Genomic DNA, 22,417 nt, shown 5'->3' with positions numbered 1-22,417 from the left:
AGGTTTAGGTGAGTTGAGTAGCAATTGGTGCTGTGTTGACAACTGCTTCTTATAAAAAGGTGTTACAGCAGCAAAACATTGCAATCACTTATGTTTGTGGTGCCAGGGTACACTGCAAAATAACTTGCCAGGCTCTTACTGTGGAAATTCTCTGAATGTTGTATGTTACTCCAATTGTGTAGAATCAAAATATGGAGGGACTAGAGCCGGGAGAGAAAATGTCAGATAGGAAGTTAGTGGTCCATGTGGACTTGCAGTAGAGACTATGTGAGATGGATGCATGCGTTTAAAAGAATGACTTTCAAAATTAATGGCTTTTACCCCTGTTACTAAAACCAGACATCAGAAAATGGACTTAGATAGCTAACTGGTATTGTAAGTTCTCGTAGACTATTTGAAAGTGTTGAGGCCTGATCGGTGTTCCCCCTGAAGACGTTCGGTTCTATAATGGTCAGCATTTTGCTCCGTGGTAGATTGTTGGCCTAACATTTGATAGCAGTACTTTAATTTCCTGTTATTTAATTTCGTAGATAATTAAATGACTATTTCTTTCAAGCTCCATAGGAAACTCACTGCCAATAAACTTAGCAAAACGTGGAGCATCTCATTCAATATAGGAAAAATCCATTTGAAACTAAAATTGACTTATCGATTAAAGGAATTTTCATTATCAAGTGGATTATGGGAAATATGGGAAATGCAGTAAAATAGAAGTGAAGAACACTTAGTCTTTTGTTTATAGAGTATATCTTATGGAATTAGAAGTTAATTAAAAAGATAATCACTCCTATAAGTCTTCTTTAAGAGTTGATGCTTACTCTAAATTTAAGTTAGGTTATATGAGCATTTTTATGTCCATAATATACATCATTGATCATAGACTGGTTTGATTTTATGGGAGGCAATATAGTGACATAGTTATGGGCTTTGATGTCAGGCTGATGCAGGTTCACATACTGGCTCCAACATGTATAGTTAGTTGGACTTTATGTTCAAGGAACCTCACCTTTCTAAGCCTTTTTTTTACTCTGTCAAATAAGGTTGCATTGAGAATGAAATGAGATAGCATGTAGCACTGTGCCGGGCTTAGTGAATGTTTGTTATTATTGGTGAACTTCAAGAAATGCACACTTTGAAATAATAGATTGCAGTTGCTTTTACATAAAGTATCTTTCAGCTGGGGTAAAAACAGATTAATTTTTCCTTTGCACGAGTTGGGGGTTTATTGCAGTGGTCATCTATTTTGAGAGAGGTAACTTAGTCTGCTTTAGTGAAGCTGGTGTTATGTTGCCACCTGCTTGTGGATAACAGGAAGAAATAAAAATAGAATTAGCCCCTGATTTCTTTAGTCTGGGTGGGGGTTGTATGCCATGTGTTGCTGATATTAACTACTGTTGGTAAGGATGCCAGCATGTGTTGTTAATGTTGTCATTGCATGAAAATTTACCCTTCAATATCTGAAACCACAAAGCCAAGTGGTTTTAGGACTAACATTAACTTTTTTTTTTATTTTTTGTGAGACGGAGTCTTGCTCTGTTGCCTAGGCTAGAGCACTGAGTGGCAACGCACAATCTCTGCTCACTGCAACCTCCAGGTCCTGGATTCAAATGATTCTCCTGCCTTAGGTCCCGAGTAGCTGGGTTTACAGGTGTGCACCATCACACCCAGCTACTTTTTGTATTTTTACTAGAGACAGGGTTTCAACATGTTGGCCAGGTTGGTCTCCAACTCCTGACCTCGTGATCCACCTGCCTCGGCCTCCCAGAGTGCTGGGATTATGGGCATGAGCCTCTGCATCCGGCCAACTTCTTTTAATAATTCATTTGGTTTATGTTTGATTTGTAGTATCTTCACCAGAATTTTTATAATTAAAAAAAGTGAAAAATATGAATATGGCAAAGCTATTTTGATTTAAAATGTGTAGCAGTTACAAGGGCTTCTTTTTTTTTTTTTTTTTTTTTTTTTTTTTTTTTGAGATGGAGTCTTGCTCTATCACCAGGCTGGAGTGCAATAGTGCGATCTCAGCTCACTGCAACCTCTGCCTCCAGGGTTCAAGTGATTCCCCTGCCTCAGCCTCCCAAGCAACTGGCACTACAGGCACGCACCACCATGCCTGACTGATTTTTTTGTATGTTAGCAGAGACAGGGTTTTACCATGTTGGCCAGGATGGTCTCAATCTCCTGACAGTGTGGTCTGCCCTCCTGGCCTCCCAAAGTACTGGGATTACAGGTGTGAGCCACCGTGGCCGGCCCGTGTTTCTTGAATTAATTATTTGTAAAGCTTTGGTTAGTAGATAATAATACTCTGGTTCATTCTGTCAGTCTTGTATCGTAAATGGTTGTAGCAGATACATTTGTGGAAATGTTAGAATATAGTTATATGACTTGATGTTTTTCCCAATAATATTCTAACTCAGTAGATTAAAAAAAAAATTGTAATGGAAAACGTTAAGCATCTCAAAAAGTGGTAACCAGAATAGTATAACAAGCTTCCCTCTGTTTAGCCTCAAGTTCCAGTAATTATCAACTTAAGACCACCCACTTAATTCCTTCTCATTCTTATTTTCTTTTTGAGACGGGGTTTCACCATGCTGGTCAGGCTGGTCTTGAACTCCTGATCTTGTGATCCACCTTCCTCGGCCTCCCAAAGTGCTGGAATTACAGGCATGAGCCACCACGCCCAGCCTCCCTTCTCATTCTTTTTAAGCAGAGCAAATCCTAGGGGTCTATCACTTTATCTGAAAATATTTCCGTATTTATCTTTAACAGTTAAATGTCTTTTGAAAAAAACTACGTAACCACAAATAGCATTGTAGTTTTCTTAAAAGTAAAATTTTTTGAACCATATAATATCTTTTGGTCTGTGACTATCTCTAATTGAACATGACTGTGTATTTAAATATTGTTTAAAGATTTGTTTTAAGAACCTTGCTTTAGTGGTTTACTTTGCAAGGCTAAATTGCTGAGCCAGACTTTCATAAACCATGTGCCCTTTCCAGTGTAATTTATTTACTATAGTCTCCGTAGTTAGGTTTATCTTTTCACTGTCCCCGGTACAAGTTATGCCTGTTTTTGCCACTTTGTCTTTGCCTTTCATCCGGAATTCCTCTTTAACTTCTCTTTACTAGTCTAAATCTTTACTCTTCAGTGCTAGTTCAGAACCTCATCACATTGTTATTTTCCAGTTTATTCTCATCTTTTTCTTTCATTGAATGTTTCTCTCATGAATCATAAAACAAGTCTTTTTTATGTAACTTTCATACATGATAACTTTGCTTTAACAATATTATAAACTTCTGAAGTTAGCATGTATTTTCCTTGTTTATGTCCTTTATAGTGTTGAGCAAAGATCTGGATACATAATCCACTCTCAGTTATTAACAAATTGGATAATTGACATACTGAGCTCCTAAAAAGTCTTCTTTCATTAGTAGAAGTGTTTAAGTAGCAGTATTTTTTAGATACATTCCGAAGTACATGATGATATAGCAGTATTTAGGCACTTTTTAAAAAACTTCATTACCTGTCATTCCAGATTTGTTTGTTAGATGGTGGCAACAGTTGCATTTTACTGAGTATATTTTAAGAAATAAACCTCTTGAATTTTTGAAAATCTTAATAGACATGGAACCCCATTTTAACAAAAAGTTGAAGTAGCTATAGTTATTCCTATTTGCAGAGAAGAAAACGGGTTTAGAGATTAGGTAACAAACTCTTAGGTACATGGTTAAGGCATAGGTGAAATTTAAACCAGACATGTTCTTAACTGACATTTACAAAGCCTCCAACTTTAAAAACATTCAAAGACAAAACAACTCATCTTTTATACTCTGATATGACAGAATAAAGAGACATCTGTGACACACCTATCTTTTTCCACTAACCTTTTATTTCATACAAAAAGCTAAGGAATATATTTCCTTTTCAGAATATGTGTATCTAGTATAGCATAATGCTGAGTGTGGGCTGAAATCAGATCACCTAGTTTCATAATTCACCTTTTTCAAGTAGTAGTTTTGTTAGCTTTGGGAAAACACTTGTCCTGACCTTAGTTATCTATCTCATCTGTATAAAAGAAATTATGATAACAGTATTTATTTCATGCAGGTACTATATGAGGATTAATTAAGATTATCCATATAATTCCTGTAGTGCTTGGCACATAGTAGCTCCCAGATGGGTTCACACATACATTTTTGCTTCTTTTTAAATCTAGTGGTAAGTATTTTCATTCCTTTTATATTTATTTTCATAGCAGAAGTCTAAGCATTTGCTACTGTCTTAAGTATCTCTCTCTCAACTCTTCTACCTCTTCCCTTGTGCCTTGGTTTAGAAGGGTATTTCTGAAGAAGCCTAGAGAGGGGACAACTTGTTGCTTTTTGCTTCATTAATGGTGGGTACATAACATGGCTTCTCCATATAGGTGAAATATGGTTAGAATGAACAACATGGGATGGGAGCCTTGAGGGAGAAGAGAGGAGATATTATAAAAGGTTAATGTTAAGTCTGAGGAGATTGTACAGAAGAAGGTAAAAGAAGGGGCTTGTTGCTAGGCTGCCAGCCCCCATTTCCACTCTTGTTGGCTTGGTGATGGTGAGCTTTCTGTGTTAATTATGTGAATGAGTGGCTGAGTTCTTTTTTAGTACCAACTGGCAAACCATCTCCTTTACCTACTTTGTCAGCAATTCATTCTCCCTCAGAAAAACAGGAACCGTGGGTGCTTCTGCCAAATCTCTATATTTCAGGTGACAACTCTGTCCATTGAAGAATCTTTTGTTTTGTTTTACAGAATGATCGTGGTATATAGTCATTCTGAAAAATAGGAGGTTTTACTGGAATGTTTTCCATCTTCTTCTGATGATTGAGAAGTGTTCTTGCTAAAGATCAAATTGCAATTAGTATTAAATCTGTATTTTTATTGGCATTAGCAATATTGCAAAAGTGCCATAAGATAGGTTAATATTTAAAATATATAGCTTATATGTTTATTTTGATATTTTTTGTTATTTAAAATTTTCCCCAAATGCTTTAATTTGGCAACTGGCTTTTGAAATTCAGAAAAAGTCAATGATGCTATATCATGTTTATAAATGAAAAAGAATAGAATTAAAACAACTTTTAGATATGTGTAGGAAATTTATCTTACTATAGTGATTATTTTACATTTTCATTGTCTTTTATATGAGAATGAAAATGTTGGCCTGATTTGTTAGATTTCAATGTAATTAGATGCTGGAATTTTTTATTACTATAAGTAGTTTGGTAATTTGTTCACATAAATTAAGGAAGGGAAATAAATTACAAATAAACTTAAATCATAAGGTTTCAATTGTTACTAAGTCTCAATGCAAATTTATTCAAAATGCTCTTGGTAAATTATTATTATTTTTTGAGACGGAGTCTCACTCTGTCACCCAGGGTGGAATGCAGTGGCACGATCTTGGCTCACTGCAACTTCTCTCTCCTGGGTTCAAGTGTTTCTCCTGCCTCAGCCTCCTGAGTAGCTGGGACTGCAGGCGTGTGCCATCACACCCAGCTAATTTTTTGTATTTTTAGTAGAGACAGGGTTTCACCGTGTTAGCCAGGGTGGTCTCGATCTCCTGACCTTGTGATCCTCCTGCCTCGGCCTCCCAAAGTGCTGGGATTACAGATGTGAGCCACTGCGCCTAGCCAGTAAATTATTATTTTTAAAGGCATATTGTTAATTTTTATTCAATGGGGAGTACTGCAAGCAGTTGTTAATAGTACATGGTATCTTATTACTGTGAACATGTCAGAATAAGAAAAGGTAAAATCAAAAGATACTTTTCAGATTCTTAAGTGAGCATAACTCTGTTAGCCTACATGTGTCAAATATACATCACTCTCTTTTATCATCTGTAGAACTGAGGTGCCTTTATGAACATGTAGATACGGGTTTGCTAGTTTGTGGTTGTTCAAAGCAATTTCCTGTTCTCTTTTCTGAATTTTGTCAGCAAAAGTGTTAAAACTGAAGAGCTACCCAGGGTGACATTTTTCTAAGAGCTAGAGATAGTGATGATAACAGCAAGGGAGGAGGTGCAGAATAGGTTTCTTATTCAGCTTCTCTTCTAAGGCCAAAGGTGGTTTGTTTTAAATATGCATACTGTTTTAGGGATGGGATCATCCTATTAACTCGGTAAGTTGCCCTCTCTCCACTTAACCCCAGATTTTGATTTTTAGTGGCCTGGACATTGCCTAGGGTACAACTTTCTACTGATAAACAGGAGTTGAAAGAGACTATTATTTCAGGTTTCTGTTAGAAAAACTTATAAACATCTCAGGGGAGAACCTCCTGTGTTTGCCACTAGTGAGCCAGTGAGCAATGTAAATCACCATTTGTTGAGAATGGGAACGTAAAAGACAAATTGGATTCTAGTGTTAATTTATAGTTTCTACCCTGCCAAGGCTGTCAGTCTTATTGGTGTATTTTGATTTTATGTTTTTGCATAGAGTCTAGTGAGAAAGTTGGGGTTGCAGAAGTAATAAGTAAGTATAAACATTGCCTCTAGGAAAAGAAACCTTCAGTTTTATTCTAGTTTAATTATATTTTCACATGTATGGGCTAATAAGCTTTTAACATATTTTTGCATTTATTGTAGGAAATTAGAAAACATATATAAAAAAATAGAAATCACATGTATTTCTACTCTGTAGGGCTGTTGGGTATATTTCACATTTTTTCCTATGCGTACATTCGTAGTTTTTTTTTTTTTTTTTTTTTGACAAAAATGGGCTCACGTTTTATATATACTCAAATGTTGTCCACTAAACATTACATTTTATAAGCTAATTTAAAAATACTTAATTATCTTTACTAATATAAATTTTCTATAAAAGCTAGAGCAGGGGCCGGGTGCAGTGGCTTACACCTGTAATCCTAGTACTTTGGGAGGCCGAGGTGGGCGGATCACCTGAGATCAGGAGTTTGAGACCAGCCTGGCCAACATGGTGTATCCCCATCTCTACTAAAAAAAAAAAAAAAAAAAATACAGAAATTGGTCAGGCCTGGTGGCGGTTGCCTGTAATCCCAGCTACTCGGGCGACTGAGATAGGAGAATCACTTGAACCCGGGAGGCGGAGGTTACAGTGAGCTGAGATTGAGCCATTTCACTCCAGCCTGGGCGACGAGCGAGACTGTCTCAAAAACAAACAAAAAACTAGAGCAATAAAAGATTAACACAATTTATTTTTAGTATAGTAATTATAAACTTATTAACTCATAGAGACGTCCACGTTTAAGGGTTTATATTAAGGGGTTTTTTTGGTTTGTTTTATTTTTGTGACAGAGGCTTGGTATATCACCTAGGCTTGTCTCAAATTCCTGGGCTCAGAGGATTGATCCTCCAGTCTCAGACACCTGAGTAGCTGGGACTACAGGCATGTGGCACCATGCCCTGTGTCAAATTTTATAAGTTGTTTGAATATTATAATTGAGAGTTGATTTGAAATATCTGCAAATGACTTCCATTGTATTCTATAAATAATATGTATCCCTTAATGCTCCTCATTATTTTAAGTAGAATGGTTTCTCTTTTTCTTTCTTCAATACTTGCCATATGATATTTAGAAAAAAGTATGTTGTCACATATTTGTCACACTTATTTTACAGTATTTCTGTTCTTAGTAGAGAAAATTACAAGTAGTATTAGACAAAGTTAACTACGTTTCACATGTTCAATTTTTTTAGTTGTAAAAAACATAGAACATTAAATTGACTATCTTAGCCATTAAGTGTAGAGTTTAGTAGTGTTAAACATATTTACATTGTTAAGCAGCGGGTGTCTAGAAGTATTTCATTTTCCGAAACTGAAACTGTTTCTACTAAACACTAATTCCCACTTCCCTCAGCCCTTGATTAACCACCCCTCTACTTTCTGTTTCTACAATATTGATTGCTGTAGCTACTTTATATGATTGTAGTCATACAGTATTTGTCCTTTGTGACTGGCTTATTTTGTTTCGTATAATATCCTTGAGGTTCATCCATGTTATAGCACATGTCAGGATTTCTGTGTTTTTTGACGCTGCATAATACTCCATTGTATCTACATACCACATTTTAAAAATCCATCCATACATCAGTGGACATTTGGGTTGCTTTGTGCCTCCTCTTGGCTACTGTGAATAATACTGTGATGAACATGGGTCTGCAAATATCTCTTTGAGATTTTGCTTTGAATTCTTTTGGCTATATACCCAAAAGTGGGATTGCTGGATCATACAGTAATTCTATTTTTAATTTTTGAGGAACCTCCATACTATTTCCATAATGGCTATAGAATTCTTATAGCATTTTATATTCTCACTGACAGTGTAGAAATGTCCCAGTTTCTCCATGTCCTCACTGGCACTTATTTTCTGATGGCTGTCTTAATAGATGTGAGGGTTTTGATTTGCATTTCTCTTATCATTAATAATGTTGAGTATCTTTCCATATGCTGTTGACTATTTACATATCTAATTTGGAGAATTGTCTATTGAAATCCTTAATCCATTTGAATGAGGGTATTCTGTTACTGTTGTTGAGTTATAGAAGCCCCTTATCTAGTTTGGATATTAACCCTTTAATGGTTTACAGATATTTTCTCCATTCCATATGTTACCTTTTCACTGTCTGTTGTTTTCTTTGGTGCACGGAAATTTTTAAGTTTGATACCCTGTTTGTCTATTTTTGCTTTTGTTGCCTGTGCTTTTGGTGCCATATTCATGAAATCATTGCCAAATCCAATATCTCAAATCTTTTCCTTTATGTTTCTTTCTAGGAGTCTTAGAATTTTAGGTCTTACTTTTAGGTCTCTGTGTTAATTTTTGTATGTGGCATGAGAGTCCAACTTCATTCTTTTGCTTGTTACCCAGTTTTTCTAGCACCATTTGCTGAAGAGACTGTCCTTTCCCCAATGTGCAGTCTTGGCATTATTGTGAAAATCATTTGGCCATTTATGCAAGGATTTATTTCCATGCTCTCTATTCTGTCTTTAGGCCAGTGTTTTAGATTTCTTGTAGTAAAATCAGGTTTTGAAATCAGGAGGTGTGAGGCCTTTAACTTTATTCTTCTGATTCAAGGCTGATTTAGCTATATGGGTCCTCTTGAGATTCCATATGAATTTTTGAATTTTTTTTTTTTTGTATTTCTGCAAAAAATACCATTGGGATTTTGATAGGCATGGCATTGAATCTGTAGGTCACTTTGGATAGTTTGGACATTTTAACAATATTTTAAGTTTTTCAGTCCATGAGAATGGTATGCCCTTCCATTTATTGGTATCTTTTTTTCATTTCTGTTAACAGTGTTTTGTATTTTGACATTACTCTCACCTCCTTGGTTAAGTTTACTCTGGTAATTTATCCTTTTTGGTGCTATAGTAAATGATATTGTTTTCATAATTTCCTTTTTTGATTGGTCATGGTTACTGCATGAAAGCATAGCTAATTTTTGTGTGTTGATTTTGTATCTTGCAACTTGGTGAAATTATTTATCAGTTGTGAGTTCTTCTGTGGAATCTTTTGGGTTATCAACTTTAAGATTATGCCATTTGTGAGCGTAATTTTACTTACTTTCCAGTTTGTATGCCTTTTATTTCCTTTTCTTGTCTAATTGCTCTGGCTAGGACTTCTGTCTTGAATATTGGCAAAATTGGGCATCCGAACCTTGTTCCTGATCATAGAGGAAAAGTTTTTTAGTCTTTCACCAGCATGTGTGATGTTAGCTGTTGGCCTTTTGTATATCACTTTTATTATATTGAGGTATTTTCTTTCTATTTCAAGTTTGTTATGTGTTTTTATCAGGAAAGGGTGTTAAATTTTGTCAAATGCTTTTTCCATATCAGTTGAGATGATAATGTGGTTTTTGCCCTTCATTTTGTTAATACGGTGTATTACAATGGTTTGTTTTCATATTTGGAAACATCCTTACATTTCAGGTATAAATCCCATTTGCTTATTGTGTGTAATCCTTTTAATGTGCTGTTGGGTCAGGCATGGTGGCCCATGCCTGTAATTCCAGCACTTTGGGAGGCCAGTGGAGGAGAATTTCATGAGGCCAGGAGTTTAAGACCATCCTGGGCAATGTGGTAAAACCTTGTCTCTAGAAAAAATTTAAAAATTAGCCAGGTGTGGTGGCGCACAACTATAGTACCAGCTGCTTGGGGAAGGGGTTGTTGAGGGGCGGCAGGCCGTCCGGGGAGGGGTTTGAGGAGGAGGGTGTGGGTGTGCTGAAGTGGGAGGATCACTTGAACCTGGGAGGTTGAGGCTGCAGTGAGCCATCATCACCCCACTGCACTCCAGCCTGGGCAACAAAATGAGACCCTCTCTTAAAAAAAAAAAATGCTGTTGAATGGAGTTTGCTAGTATTTTGGGGGGATTTTTGCGTCAGTCTTCATCAGGGGTATTGTTCTGTAGTCCTCTTGTTCTTTCTTGTATCTAGTTTTGGTATCAGAGAAATGCTGGCTTCGTAGAATGATTCTGGAAGTGTTCCCTACCCTTCATTTTTTGGTAAGAGTTTGAAGAGTTAATTCTTCTTTGATTATTTGGTAGAATTTTCAAGTGAAGCCATCTGGTCCTGGGCTTTTCTTTGTTGGGAAGTTTTTGATGACTGCTTCAGTCTCCTTGTTATAGGGCTGTTCAGATTTTTTATTTATTCGTGCTTGAATCTTTGTAGATTATATGTTTGGAATGTATTCATTTTTTCTAGGTTATCTAATCTGTTGCCATATATTTGTTCATATAAGCCTTTTGTTATCTTTTTTATTTCTGTGACATCAATTATGATGTCCCTTCTCATTTCTAATTTTAGTTATTTGATTATCTCTTTTTTTTCCTATTTAATCTAGTTAAGGTTTGTTAGTTTTGTTAATGTTTTCAAAAAACAAATTCTTGGCTTGATTTTTTTTTTTCCCCTCGTTGTTCTTCTATTCTCTATTTTATCTTTGCTTTAGTCTTTATTTTCTTTCATTAATTTGGTTTAGTTTGCTCATTTCCTAGTTCTTTGAAATGATCTAAAGTTAGGTTGTTAATTTGAGATCTTTATTGATAGTTAATTTTAAGTGTAATACTGTTAGTCATGTCACATAAATAGTGTTCTGTTGTGTTTTTGTTTTTATTTGTCTCCTGATGTTTTCTAAATTCCCTTGTGATATCATCTTTGACCCACTGGCTGTTTAAGAGTGAGTTGTTTAACTTCCACTTTCTTGTGGATTTTCCTGTTTTCCTTCTGCTGTTGATTTCTAGTTTAATTCCATTGTAGATGGAAAATATACCTTAGATGATTAGTCTTCTTAAGACTTGTTTTATCATATAACATGTGGTCCATGTTGGAGAATGTTCCATGTGCAATTGAAAAGAATGTGTATTCTGCTGTTGAGTGTTCTGCGTATTTCAGTTAGGTCCAATTATTCTATAGTGATGTTCAAGTTCTTTGTGTCTTTATTGATCTTCTGTCTGGTTGTTCTATCCATAACCGAAAGTGGGCTAGTGAAGTCTCCTATTATTACTGTGTTGCTCTCTCTCTGCCTTTACTTCTGTCAGTGTTTGCATCATAAATTTGGGAACTGTAATGTTAGATGCGTATCTTATTGGTGAAGTGACCCTTTTATCATTATATAATGTCCTACGCTATCTCTTGTGACAGTTTTTTTCTTAAAGTCTATGTTGTCTAATGTAAGTACAGCCACTCTCTTCAGATTCCAGTTTCATGGAATATCTTTTTCCATCCTTTTATTTGTAGCCTTTGTGCATCTTTGCATTGGAAAGAGGTCTCTTGTAAACAACCTATAGTTGGATCTTGTGTTTTTATTCCATGGGCCAATCTGTATCTTTTATTTGGGGCACTTAATTCATTTTTTTTTTTTTTTTTTTGAGACAGAGTCTCACTCTGTTCAGGCCGGAGTACAGTGGCACGATCTTGGCTTACTGCAACCTCTGCCTCGGCTTCAAGTGATCGTTCTTCCTTAGCCTGCCAAGTAGCTGGGATTTCAGGTGCCTGCCACGATGCCCAGCTAATTTTTGTATTTTTAGTAGAGATAGGGTTTTTCCATATTAGCGAGGCTGGTCTCGAACTCTTGACTTCAAATCATCTGCCCACCTTGGTCTCCCAAAATGCTGGAATGAAAGATGTGAGCCACTGTGCCTGGCCCCATTTTCATTTAAAGTAATTATTGACATGGATTAATTATTGACATTTTGATTATTGTTTTATGTATGTCTTACAGCTTTTTTGTTCATCTTTCCTCCCTTGCTGCCCCCTTTTGTGTTTTATTGATTGTTTTTTGTAGTGACATGTTTTGATTTTCTTCCAATTTCTCTTTGTGTATATTCTACAGATATTTTCCTGACTTTACCTTGCAATTACATAACTTCAAGTGATAAAAATAAAGTTTAAATTAATAACTTCAATCACATATGAAAACTCTGTTTTTACCTCTGCCCTCCTCTGCTTTGTTTTTGATGGCATACTTTACCTCTTTTTATACTGTGTATATTTTAACACAGATTTAGAATTTTTTTCTTTGCTTTTTTGCATTCAGAAAATAATTCAGTTCCAATACATAGAATTATTTTTTAATGCTTAAAAAATTTCTATACCATATTTAAAAATGATCGACACACCCATATTATAATACTAGAAGATGTCATATTTGTCTGTATACAAATAGTCTTCAAAAAGTTCATGGAAAATGTGTATTATGAGAATACTGTGCATGGATTTCAAAATTTTTGTACCAAAATAAACTTATACTAACTTGTTATAATATGTCTGAACAAAATCTAGTTTGCGGTACTAAGAAGGATAAGACATCAGTTGGAAAAGAGCCCCTATCAGAGCAATATGAATTCTGCTAAAATTGAAGCAAGAACAACCATCAAATTTATGGAGAAGCTTGGATGGAAGAATGGTGTGAAATGGTTGATGCTTAAGGGCCAATGCCCCATATAAATGAGCGTTTACAAATGGATAACTTGTTTTAAGAGATGAGATGAGATGATAAAGATGAAACCTGCAGCAGCAGACCATCTACATTAATTTGTGAGGAAAAAAATTAATTACGTTCATGCCCTTACTGAAGAAGACCAGTGATTAACAGCAGAAACAATATAGCCAGCACCACAGATGTCACAATTGGTTCAGCTTACACAGTTCTTTATGAAAAATTAAAGATTGACAGACTTTTCACTCAATGGGTGCCAAAACCATTGTGCCTAGGTCAGCTGCAGACAAGCACAAAACTTTTAATGGGAATTTTATAAAAGTGGAATCAAGACCCTGACACATTGCTTCAAAGAATTGTAATAGGAGATGAAACAGGGCTTTACGAACATAATCCTGAAGACAAATCAAAGCAGTGGCTACTAAGAGGTGGAAGTGGTCCAAACAAAGCAAAAGCAGATAGGTCAAGAGCAAAAGTTTTGACAACAGTTTTTCAGGATGCTCAAGGCATTTTGCTTGTTGACTTTCTGAAGGGCCAAGGAATGATAACATCTGCTAATTATGAGAGTGTTTTGAGAAAGGTAAAGTTTTAGCAGAAAAATGCCCAGGAAAGCTTCACCAGAGTCTTTCTACTTCATGACAGTACTCCTGCTCATTCCTTTCATCAAACAAGAGCAATGTTATGAGCATTTTGATGAGAAATAGGCATCCATGTTATAGTCCTGATTTCGCTCCTTCTGACTTTTTTTGTTTACTTAATCTTAAATCTTTAAAAGGCACCTAGTTTTTTCAGTTGATAATGTAAAAAGACTGCACTGACATGGTTAAATTCCCAAGACCCTTAGTTCCTTAGAGATTAACTAATTGGCTGATATCATCACTTACAAAATTGTCTTGACCTTTATGGAGCTTTTATTGAGAAATAAAATTTCTAATTTTTTTTATCTTTTAATTCCATCTTTCAAGAACTTTTTGAAATCCCCTTGGACTTTACCAGGGAGTTACATAATTCTGTGTTTCTGTGTTGCTATTTTTTGTCCTTTTGCTTTAACTTGAGGGACTCCCGTTATCATTTCTTGGGCAAACCTAGTGGTGATGAACTGTCTCGGCATTTGTTTATCTGAGAAAGTTTTTGAAGGGCACTTTAGCTAGTTACAATGTTCTTGGTTGGCAGTATTTTTTTTTTCAGCACTTTGGATATGTTTTTCTAATTCCTTCTAACTTGCAAGGTTTCAGCTGATACATTGGCTAGTAATCTAACAGAAACTCCTTTGTTCCTGATGATTGACTTTTTTGTTGCTGCTTTCAAGATTCTCTCTATGACTTTCAACAGCATAATTATAATGTGTCTTCGTGTGGTTCTCTTTAGATTTATCCTTGTTGGAATTCTCTGAGCTTCGTTAATTTGTATGTCCATCTTTCACCATTTCTCCCCTTCTTTTCTTTTGAGACTTACATGATGTATATGTTGTTCTGATCGATAGTGGCCCGCAAGTCCTTTAAGATCCTTTTGTTTTTATTCATTCTTTTGGGTTTTTGCTTCTTTGCTTTGGTAATTTTGAAAGTCCCAGCTTCAGATTTGCTGATTTAAAACAATTCTGCCTGCTCAGGTCTACTGTTAGGTTCCTTTAGTGTATTGTCAATTAATTTATTGTATGCTTCAGTTCCAGAAATATTGTTTGCTACTTCATCATAGTTTTTATCTTTGTTGATTTTTTTTTCCTTTTGTTTATGCACTGTTATACTGAGTTTTTGTTTGCCCATTTGTACTCATTTATTTCATTAAGCATCCTTATGACAGTTATTTTCAATTCTTTGTATGACAGTACATTTCCATTTCTTTAGGGTCGATTTGTGGTGATTTATTATTATTTTTTTTGAGACAGGCTTTTGCTCTGTGACCCAGACTGGAGTGCAGTGGTGTCCTTATGGCTCACTGCAGTCCCGACCTTCTGGGCTCAGGCTGTCCTCCCATCTCAGCCTCCCAGGTAGCTGGTACTACAAGTGTGCACAACCACACCTGGCTAATTTTGTTTTGTTTTGTTTTGGTAGAGGTAAGGTTTGGCCATGTTGCTCAGACTGGCTTTGAGCTCTGGGCTCAAAGAATCTGCCTGCCTCAGCCTCCCAAATTGCTGGGATTACAGGTGTGAACCACTGCACCTGGCTGCAATTAAGTTTTTTGCATTGACTAGGCCATATTTCCCTGTTTCTTTGTATTGTCATTTTCTGTTAGGGCTTTGGCATTTGAAAGCTTCGCTAACTCTCCAGTCTTTGCAGTCTGGTTTCATACTGGGAGGACTTTCTTCAGTTAATCTAACTAGAGAATCCTGAAACCTCACAAATCTTTTATGGCAATGCATCCTCCTTGGGGTCGTGCATTTAATTTTTTAGGTGAAGGGGTTGGCCTCTGTCTACTACTCAGGAGCTCTCCCTGGTGTGTGTGTGCGCGCGCGCCATACTGTGGCCTCGCTCATGCTGTAGTAAACCACGGTACTGGAGCTCCACCTTGTGTCGGTTTCTGATACTGCAGGGTCTAATGCTAAACCAAAGCATGTTGATTGCCTTTGTTCTCAATGGCCCTCAACCTGGCACCCTGTTCCTGTCTATACTTAGGTTCAGTCAAGAAGTTTCTAGGGTAGCATTGCCCCCAGACATTCCATTGGAGGTATATTCCTCTTTTGCTCCTCCCTAGGGAGAAGGTGAAAAGTTGTTGTCGTTGTTGTTTTTCTCAATCTTGCCTTGCTGGGGCAGATGGGAGGGAGATCATGAGCTTTGATACTATTTTATGCTCACGTGGGGTGCAGGAACCTCTTAATTGGTTTCTGAATTTATCACAAAGGCAATTGGATTGTATGTTGTTGTTGAATCCACATCTTCATGTGGAAAAAAAGGCCTGGGGTTTCTTACTTTGCCATCTGGCTGACCATGCTCACATGTTATCTGGTTTTTTAGACATTGCGTTAGCAAGAATGGCAAGGGATTTGGTGGGTTCAAACTTTCAAACATTTTTTTCTAATATATTCATTTGGGAAGAGATGCAGGGAGGAAGAGGTGGCGATTATAAGTAAGGAAATATGGAAAAGTTGTAAGTTCTTGAAGAAAGCATGAGGTAAGATTTTACCCCTGTTTTTTATCCCTGTGTACCCTTTAGTTCACTTTAGTTCATACAGATTAGATAGACATGATCCTCTGGTTGAGTCTAATCTTGAAAATACTTTCTTTGTGATGCGGTTGGTTTTGGAAGAGTAGCCTGGAATAGGAAAGCTTTTACTTGTATGGTTTTCATGCATCCCCAACCTTTGTGTCAATAATTGCAAACTTAGAATAGCAGTTCCAAGTTAATGGTAAAATGTTACCTACCTTCAATTCTATAGCATCTGTCTTGAGTACTGTTTAGAGTGTAATTTTATTGATTATGATCTTTGTTCTAAGTATTTTGAGGCTCCACTAAAAAATCAATTACGATTTTATTGTTAGAATTGTTTCTATAAGTTAACGTCACCATGCCTTGTCCTTAAACATAAATTCGTTTCTATTAATCAGCTATTTCTTCATATAAAGCAAGGAATATAATTAGAAATTTGAAGACTATCTGGTAGAATAAAGTACATCTTTCTGGCCAGCAAGTTTATCATCTAACTTTTGCAGAAGTAAAATGTGAAAACTTTGTGAAACAGAATTATTTTCTTTTACCCAAAGCTATTTTTAATTGTCTTTGAGCAGTGTTAATGGATAAGCTTATAAATGTAGGAATGTATAAGAATATAGTTTAAAATCAAGTAAAATGAGTTATTTTTAATGCTCTTATTTTGAAATATTAAATCTTTAATTTTATATAAAACTACTGCATTGGGAAGTTATAATTAATGTTTGAGTTTCCTTAGGTTATTTTAAATTCTTGGTTTAGACTTCTCAGAGGTCATATATTTTGATTTTTAAATATATTTGATGATATAGTTTTTAAAAATAAAAACTTTAAAGATGATGGGATGTTACATCTAGAACTTGAATTGATGTTGCATACTGCTTGTTAAAATGCACAAAACCTCTGTGTCTTCTATTGTTTGTATTCTGTTTTGTTTTTTTTTTTTAATTTCTAAAATTTGAAGGCCTAGGAAGAATTTTCATTGTGTCTTTTGAGTTATTTTTTTGACTCGGAAAAAATAGGCCATCATATTGTCTTTTCATTGGGATGTTATATTTGTCAGCATTAAGGAATCCTAGAAGGAGAGAAGTATCTTCTCTGCTGCTGTTAAGAAGATAAAGAAATTTGTAGACCTTAGAAATTTGATTTGACATCCTCATCTGCTGTAGGAATGTTTAGTGTTAAGATCACCAACCTGTGCCTCTTTGAAATTGGTAAAGAAACTGGAATCAGTATTGGGGTGCCCAGAGCTGATATGTCAGGAATTATTGGCATGATCTACAAATGTGTGAAATTTGAGGATTTTATAAACCTTTATATTTTTAGTCATATTAGTGTTTATTAACCACATAGGTTAATATTTTGCATAGGTCATTTTTGTTTATCCTTTACTGTAGTCTTCAGTAGCTTTAATGGTAGGGAACTTACATCTGAAAGCTTTTGGGACCCCTGCACCTAGTCAGGTTCAGTCATTGTGCTTCTGTAACCTGACCAGAACTCAAATTTCTTGGGAGGTTTTGAGGACCCCAAAAATTAATTTGAGGCCAGGCATGGTGGCTCACGCCTGTAATCCCAGCACTTTGGAAGGCCAAGGCAGACTGATAACTTGAGGCCAGGAGTTCGAGACCAGCCTGGTCAGCATGGTGAAACCTGTTATCTACGAAAAATACAAAAAAAAAAAAAAAAAATTGCTGTGCATGGCGGTGTGCATCTGTAGTCCCAGCAACTCAGGAGGCTGAGGCAGGAGAATCACTTGAGACCTGGAGGCAGAGGCTGCAGTTAGCCAAGATTACGCAACTGCACTGCAGCCTGGGTGACAGAGTAAGACTCTGTCTCAAGAAAAGCCAAAAATAAATAACAAAAAAACCCTTGATATCTTATAGAATTGGGAAATGTTTTGGATTGAATAGCTAGAGACTGCTCTAGTGATTCTGGTGACTATACCCACGTTTTGGGCTCAGTCAAAACTACAGGTTCATGTTGTATAATAGGAGCCAGACTGTCAGTAAAAAGACCTGTGTTTTCTTTAGGATTTAAAAATTCAGGCTGGGTGAGTAGTGCCTCATGCCTGTAACCCCAGCACTTTGGGAGGCCAAGGTGGGCAGATCATGAGGTCAAGAGATTGAGATCATCCTGGCCAACATACTGAAACCCTGTCTCTACTAAAGATACAAAAAAATTAGATGGGTGTGATGGTGTGTGCCTGTAGTCCCAGCTACTTGGGAGGCTGAGGCAGGAGAATCGCTGAACGCAGGAGACGGAGGTTGCAGTGAGCTGAGATCGTGCCACTACACCTGATGAGAGAGTGAGACTCTGTCTCAAAATAAATAAATAAATGAATAAATAATTTAAAAAAATCAGTGGATCTGAAAGATAATTTTGCCATTAAAAAAGAAAACCCATGTCATGTGTCCATTACTCATTGTTTACCCCTTGGTAGGTTATTTAAATTTGATTTTTTGGTTAATTTTAGACTCTTTTTGATCAGAACAATGCTGCAAAAAAAGAAGAGTCAGAAACTGCCAACAAAAATGATTCTTCAAAGAAGTTGTCTGTTGAGAGAGTGTATCAGAAGAAGACACAACTTGAACACATTCTTCTTCGTCCTGATACATATATTGGGTCAGTGGAGCCATTGACACAGGTAATTATTGCTAGAATCAAAATTAGGAGATGTGTATTGATATCTACTTTTTAATATATTGATAGAACTATTTTAATTATATGCTTTGGAAATCTGTAGTTTCATGTGTCTATAGTCGTGAGCAAAGTAGGATGACATATCTAGTAGAAATGTATTCACTTTTTTCTGGGGATAAAAGCGATCAGAAGAAAGAAGTATAGAGTAAAATGATGCCATACAAACTTTTGTTATAACTCTTCCCCCCGCCCCAAGGTGTCTCACTATGTCACTGAGGCTGGAGTGCAGTGGCTCGATCCTGGCTCACTGCAACCTCTGCCACCTGGGTTCAAGTGATTCTCTTGCCTTAGCCTCCTGAGTAACAGGGATTACAGGCATGTGCCACCACGCTGGGCTAATTTTTGTATTTTTAGTAAAGATGGGGTTTTGCCACGTTGGCCGGGCTGGTCTTGAACTCCTGACCTCAGGTGATATGCCCACCTCGGCCTCCCAAAGTGCTAGGATTACAGGTGTGAGACACCATGCCTGGCCTTGTAAGTCTTTAACTTCATATTGTCATTAATGTTAACTTCATATTGTCATTAATGGTAGTACCTTGCAGAATTTGTACAGATATACTGACTATTGTTTAATGCTTACTATGAACTTGGCTTACATATTTTATCTCGTTTGATCCTAACAGTTTTGGAAAGTAGGTTCTTTTATCTCTATAGATGAAGAAAGGGAAGCTTACATAAATTTAAATAACTTGCTCATATCTCTCAACTAGTAAGAACTGGGATTCAAAGTAGAACTGACTCCAAAGTCTTTCTTTCTTTGCATTATTTTACTGTGTTCCCTATATTATAAAAAAAATATAAAGCATGAAGTTGAAGTGATGTAAGATGTTTTTACTTTTTCAACTATAATACTTTTTCAAATAATTCTTGATGTCTTATATTAAAACTGACTATAATAATACAAACTTGATACGAAATGAACAATTTCTCAATTTTGAGGTTAATATGAATAGTGAAGTTGACTATTTCTGAAGTTATATGTTTTTCTACTTGGCAGATCTAAGTATTTATATAGAGTAAATGACAGGATGTGGATTATACTATGACAAATTGATGTTAAGGATTTATTGAGTAAAATATTTTTGAATTTTTCAATGCAGTTAATGTGGGTGTATGATGAAGATGTAGGAATGAATTGCAGAGAGGTTACCTTTGTGCCAGGTTTATATAAGATCTTTGATGAAATTTTGGGTGAGTACTTGCTTAGGATTTAATGCATGTTTCTATTAGTATCATCGAAATGTCCCTTTATATATAAAGCCAGACTTAGCCAGTATAAATTTTAAAGATGTGTCTCTGGCTTTTATTCTTCTGAATATAAATGATGTTCAGAAAATTTATACTGTGATCTGTAACGTTTTAATATTTCTGTTTCATCTTTGTTTCATTTTTTTATCTATGAAATGAATGTGTTGTATTTGTAATACCACAGTTGGTCTGTACTCCTGTATGTCTAGTCATCTGGGATTTGCTAGCGTCATAGTTACCCAGCGGACATCTTGAATATGGAGATGAAAGGGACTGATTTTGCAGATTCATTGAGTTGGTGGGACATGTAAATACGTTTTTCACCAACAAATCAGATATTTCTGTTGGACAGCCAAGTTTAGTAACCATTGCTCTAAATGATCTGTCTTCTCCAAATCACATGATTAATTAAATTAAATGAGTGCCTAGTTGACTCCTAGGGAATGCTTGTACTTTGGAAGTATTTTAACCAAGGACACTCTAGAAATTCTCTTTCTCCGCCACCTCATCAGTACAACTTGAGGTTTCTTAGTGCAGTTGTATGGGTCTCTCAGAGCTGCTTCCGTTGGTATTTGGTGAAGAGATAAGAGATTAAAACTGGGTTACATTTTATACCTTTACTCTTGCCTCCAAACTATAATTTTGCTGTTTTACGTTTATTACAAGTGTTTGTCAGGAGTATATTTCTTCTATGATTGTGTTCAAATTTCCTTGAAGCAGCGGTTAATGAATGCAAAAATATTTCTATTGCCAGCTATGGTGCCTAGGATACAGAATTTTGGTTTCTAAGGGTGTTAAAGACTTTTTCTTTGTAACTAAAAAATAACTGGTTTCTATTCAATATGCCTATAAAGTCACTAGTTTATTGAAAGAGATCACTAGAATGCAATTGCTTGTTACCAAGATATAATTAAACAAAAGTTTTTAACTTTTAGACCTGGATTTGAATATTGTGAAGTGCAGATGTTTGTTCTTAATTTGTTTTGATTTATATGTATCACTAAAACATTTCCTCTTTTTTGTGGTGGAAAACATAACAGTACTTTGGTGTGTTAATACAATTTAGGAATATTATTTGGAAAATAAGATTGTATATGAGAAGTTAATAGTAATTTTATTAACTATTACCATATGTAGCTGTTTATATTAAGCAGTGATACACATATAGTTGTGTCCATGTATTTTTAATGTAATTTTATATATTACTCACTGAGATGTTTAATTTTGTAGTTAATGCTGCTGACAATAAACAAAGGGATAAGAACATGACTTGTATTAAAGTTTCTATTGATCCGTAAGTATATTTAAAGTTTAATTTTTTTATGCTAAGTTTTTTTCAGATAGTCCCCAATTTATGATTACTCCTCAAATAAAGTATATGAGTAGTACCATTTTGTTTACCTGTTGTTTGAGACTTTGTTATTTTTGCCTCTTTTCAGTGTCATTTATTGTCTTTTCTTCCAAAGAACTTTGCTATTGGGGCTCATGAAGGCCATTTTTCTTTGATGCTATGTATGCTATTTCAGCTGCTAATCACCCTATCTTTTCTTACCTTTACTTTGGGACTCAAGGCTAAGGGCCATTGGTGTGATTCCAGTTACATTATGCATTAAATCTACTTTTCATGACTGATATTTGGAGTTTTCCATTATTTGTGACATAATTTAATAAATTACGTACTTTGGGTATAACCAGGTCTTTAGCTAATTATATCACTGTATAAATCGATTTATTTTTTCGTAGGATAAAGGTGTATAAAAACTAGTAGTGTTAAATCAGAAACATAGCTGTTAGGCTTATCCTGTTTTTAACCAGCGTTCCTTTTGTAAAGTGTTACATCCATTCTTTGTAAATTTAAAAGTTATTTAGCATGATTTTAAGATTTTTCTCTAGTAAACATAAAAATCTAATAATTCAGGTACACTTTTACTATTAATCTAATTTCACGTGGTATAGTTAAGATTGGTAGTATAATAAAACTATAATTTGTATTTGGTTATACCATGAAGTTAACTATATTTTATATGAAAATGTTACCATATAACTATGTGGTTGAAATTCTTTATTTTTCTTCTCCATTCTCTTTTTTAAAAAAATTTAAATTATTTCTATAATGAACGCATTCTTGAGAATTTATATGATAAGGTGTACAAGACATTTGTAAGTTACAACTTAAACAGAGTTTAAGATGGTTTCAAGAAAATTTTGGCTGTTAAAATTCCTTTTCTTATTTAGGCAGTTGTCAGTTAAAAAACAGATCTCTCTTCATTTATTATGTTTTAGGAGAGTAAGGAATAATAGATGCTGAATCTTTGATATCTTTGAATTTTTTTCAAAATTGAACAATGCTAATTGAAAACTAAGGAAGAAAGGACCTTCCT

General features: G+C 35.4%; 1 protein-coding gene across 2 annotated transcripts in view; it reads left to right on the top strand.

Moving 5' to 3' along the window:
* Positions 1-22,417, top strand: part of TOP2B (DNA topoisomerase II beta) — a 67,776-nt gene that overhangs the window by 1,727 nt on the left and 43,632 nt on the right. Inside the window, exons 2-4 of one of the 2 annotated variants that reach the window (XM_032267919.1) lie at positions 18,577-18,732; positions 19,889-19,979; positions 21,267-21,330. In XM_032267919.1, coding sequence (XP_032123810.1) covers positions 18,577-18,732; positions 19,889-19,979; positions 21,267-21,330 — 311 coding nt within the window. Of the gene's footprint in view, positions 1-18,561; positions 18,733-19,888; positions 19,980-21,266; positions 21,331-22,417 lie in introns of both variants that reach the window. The other variant, XM_032267909.1, reaches the window with a different exon arrangement.

Source organism: Sapajus apella, unplaced genomic scaffold, assembly GCF_009761245.1.
Source record: "Sapajus apella isolate SASKATOON/1434 unplaced genomic scaffold, GSC_monkey_1.0 scaffold4, whole genome shotgun sequence".
Classification (NCBI taxonomy): Eukaryota; Metazoa; Chordata; class Mammalia; order Primates; family Cebidae; genus Sapajus; species Sapajus apella.
Note: the sequence above shows the minus strand (reverse complement) of the source record. Positions and strands in the feature narration are given on the sequence as shown.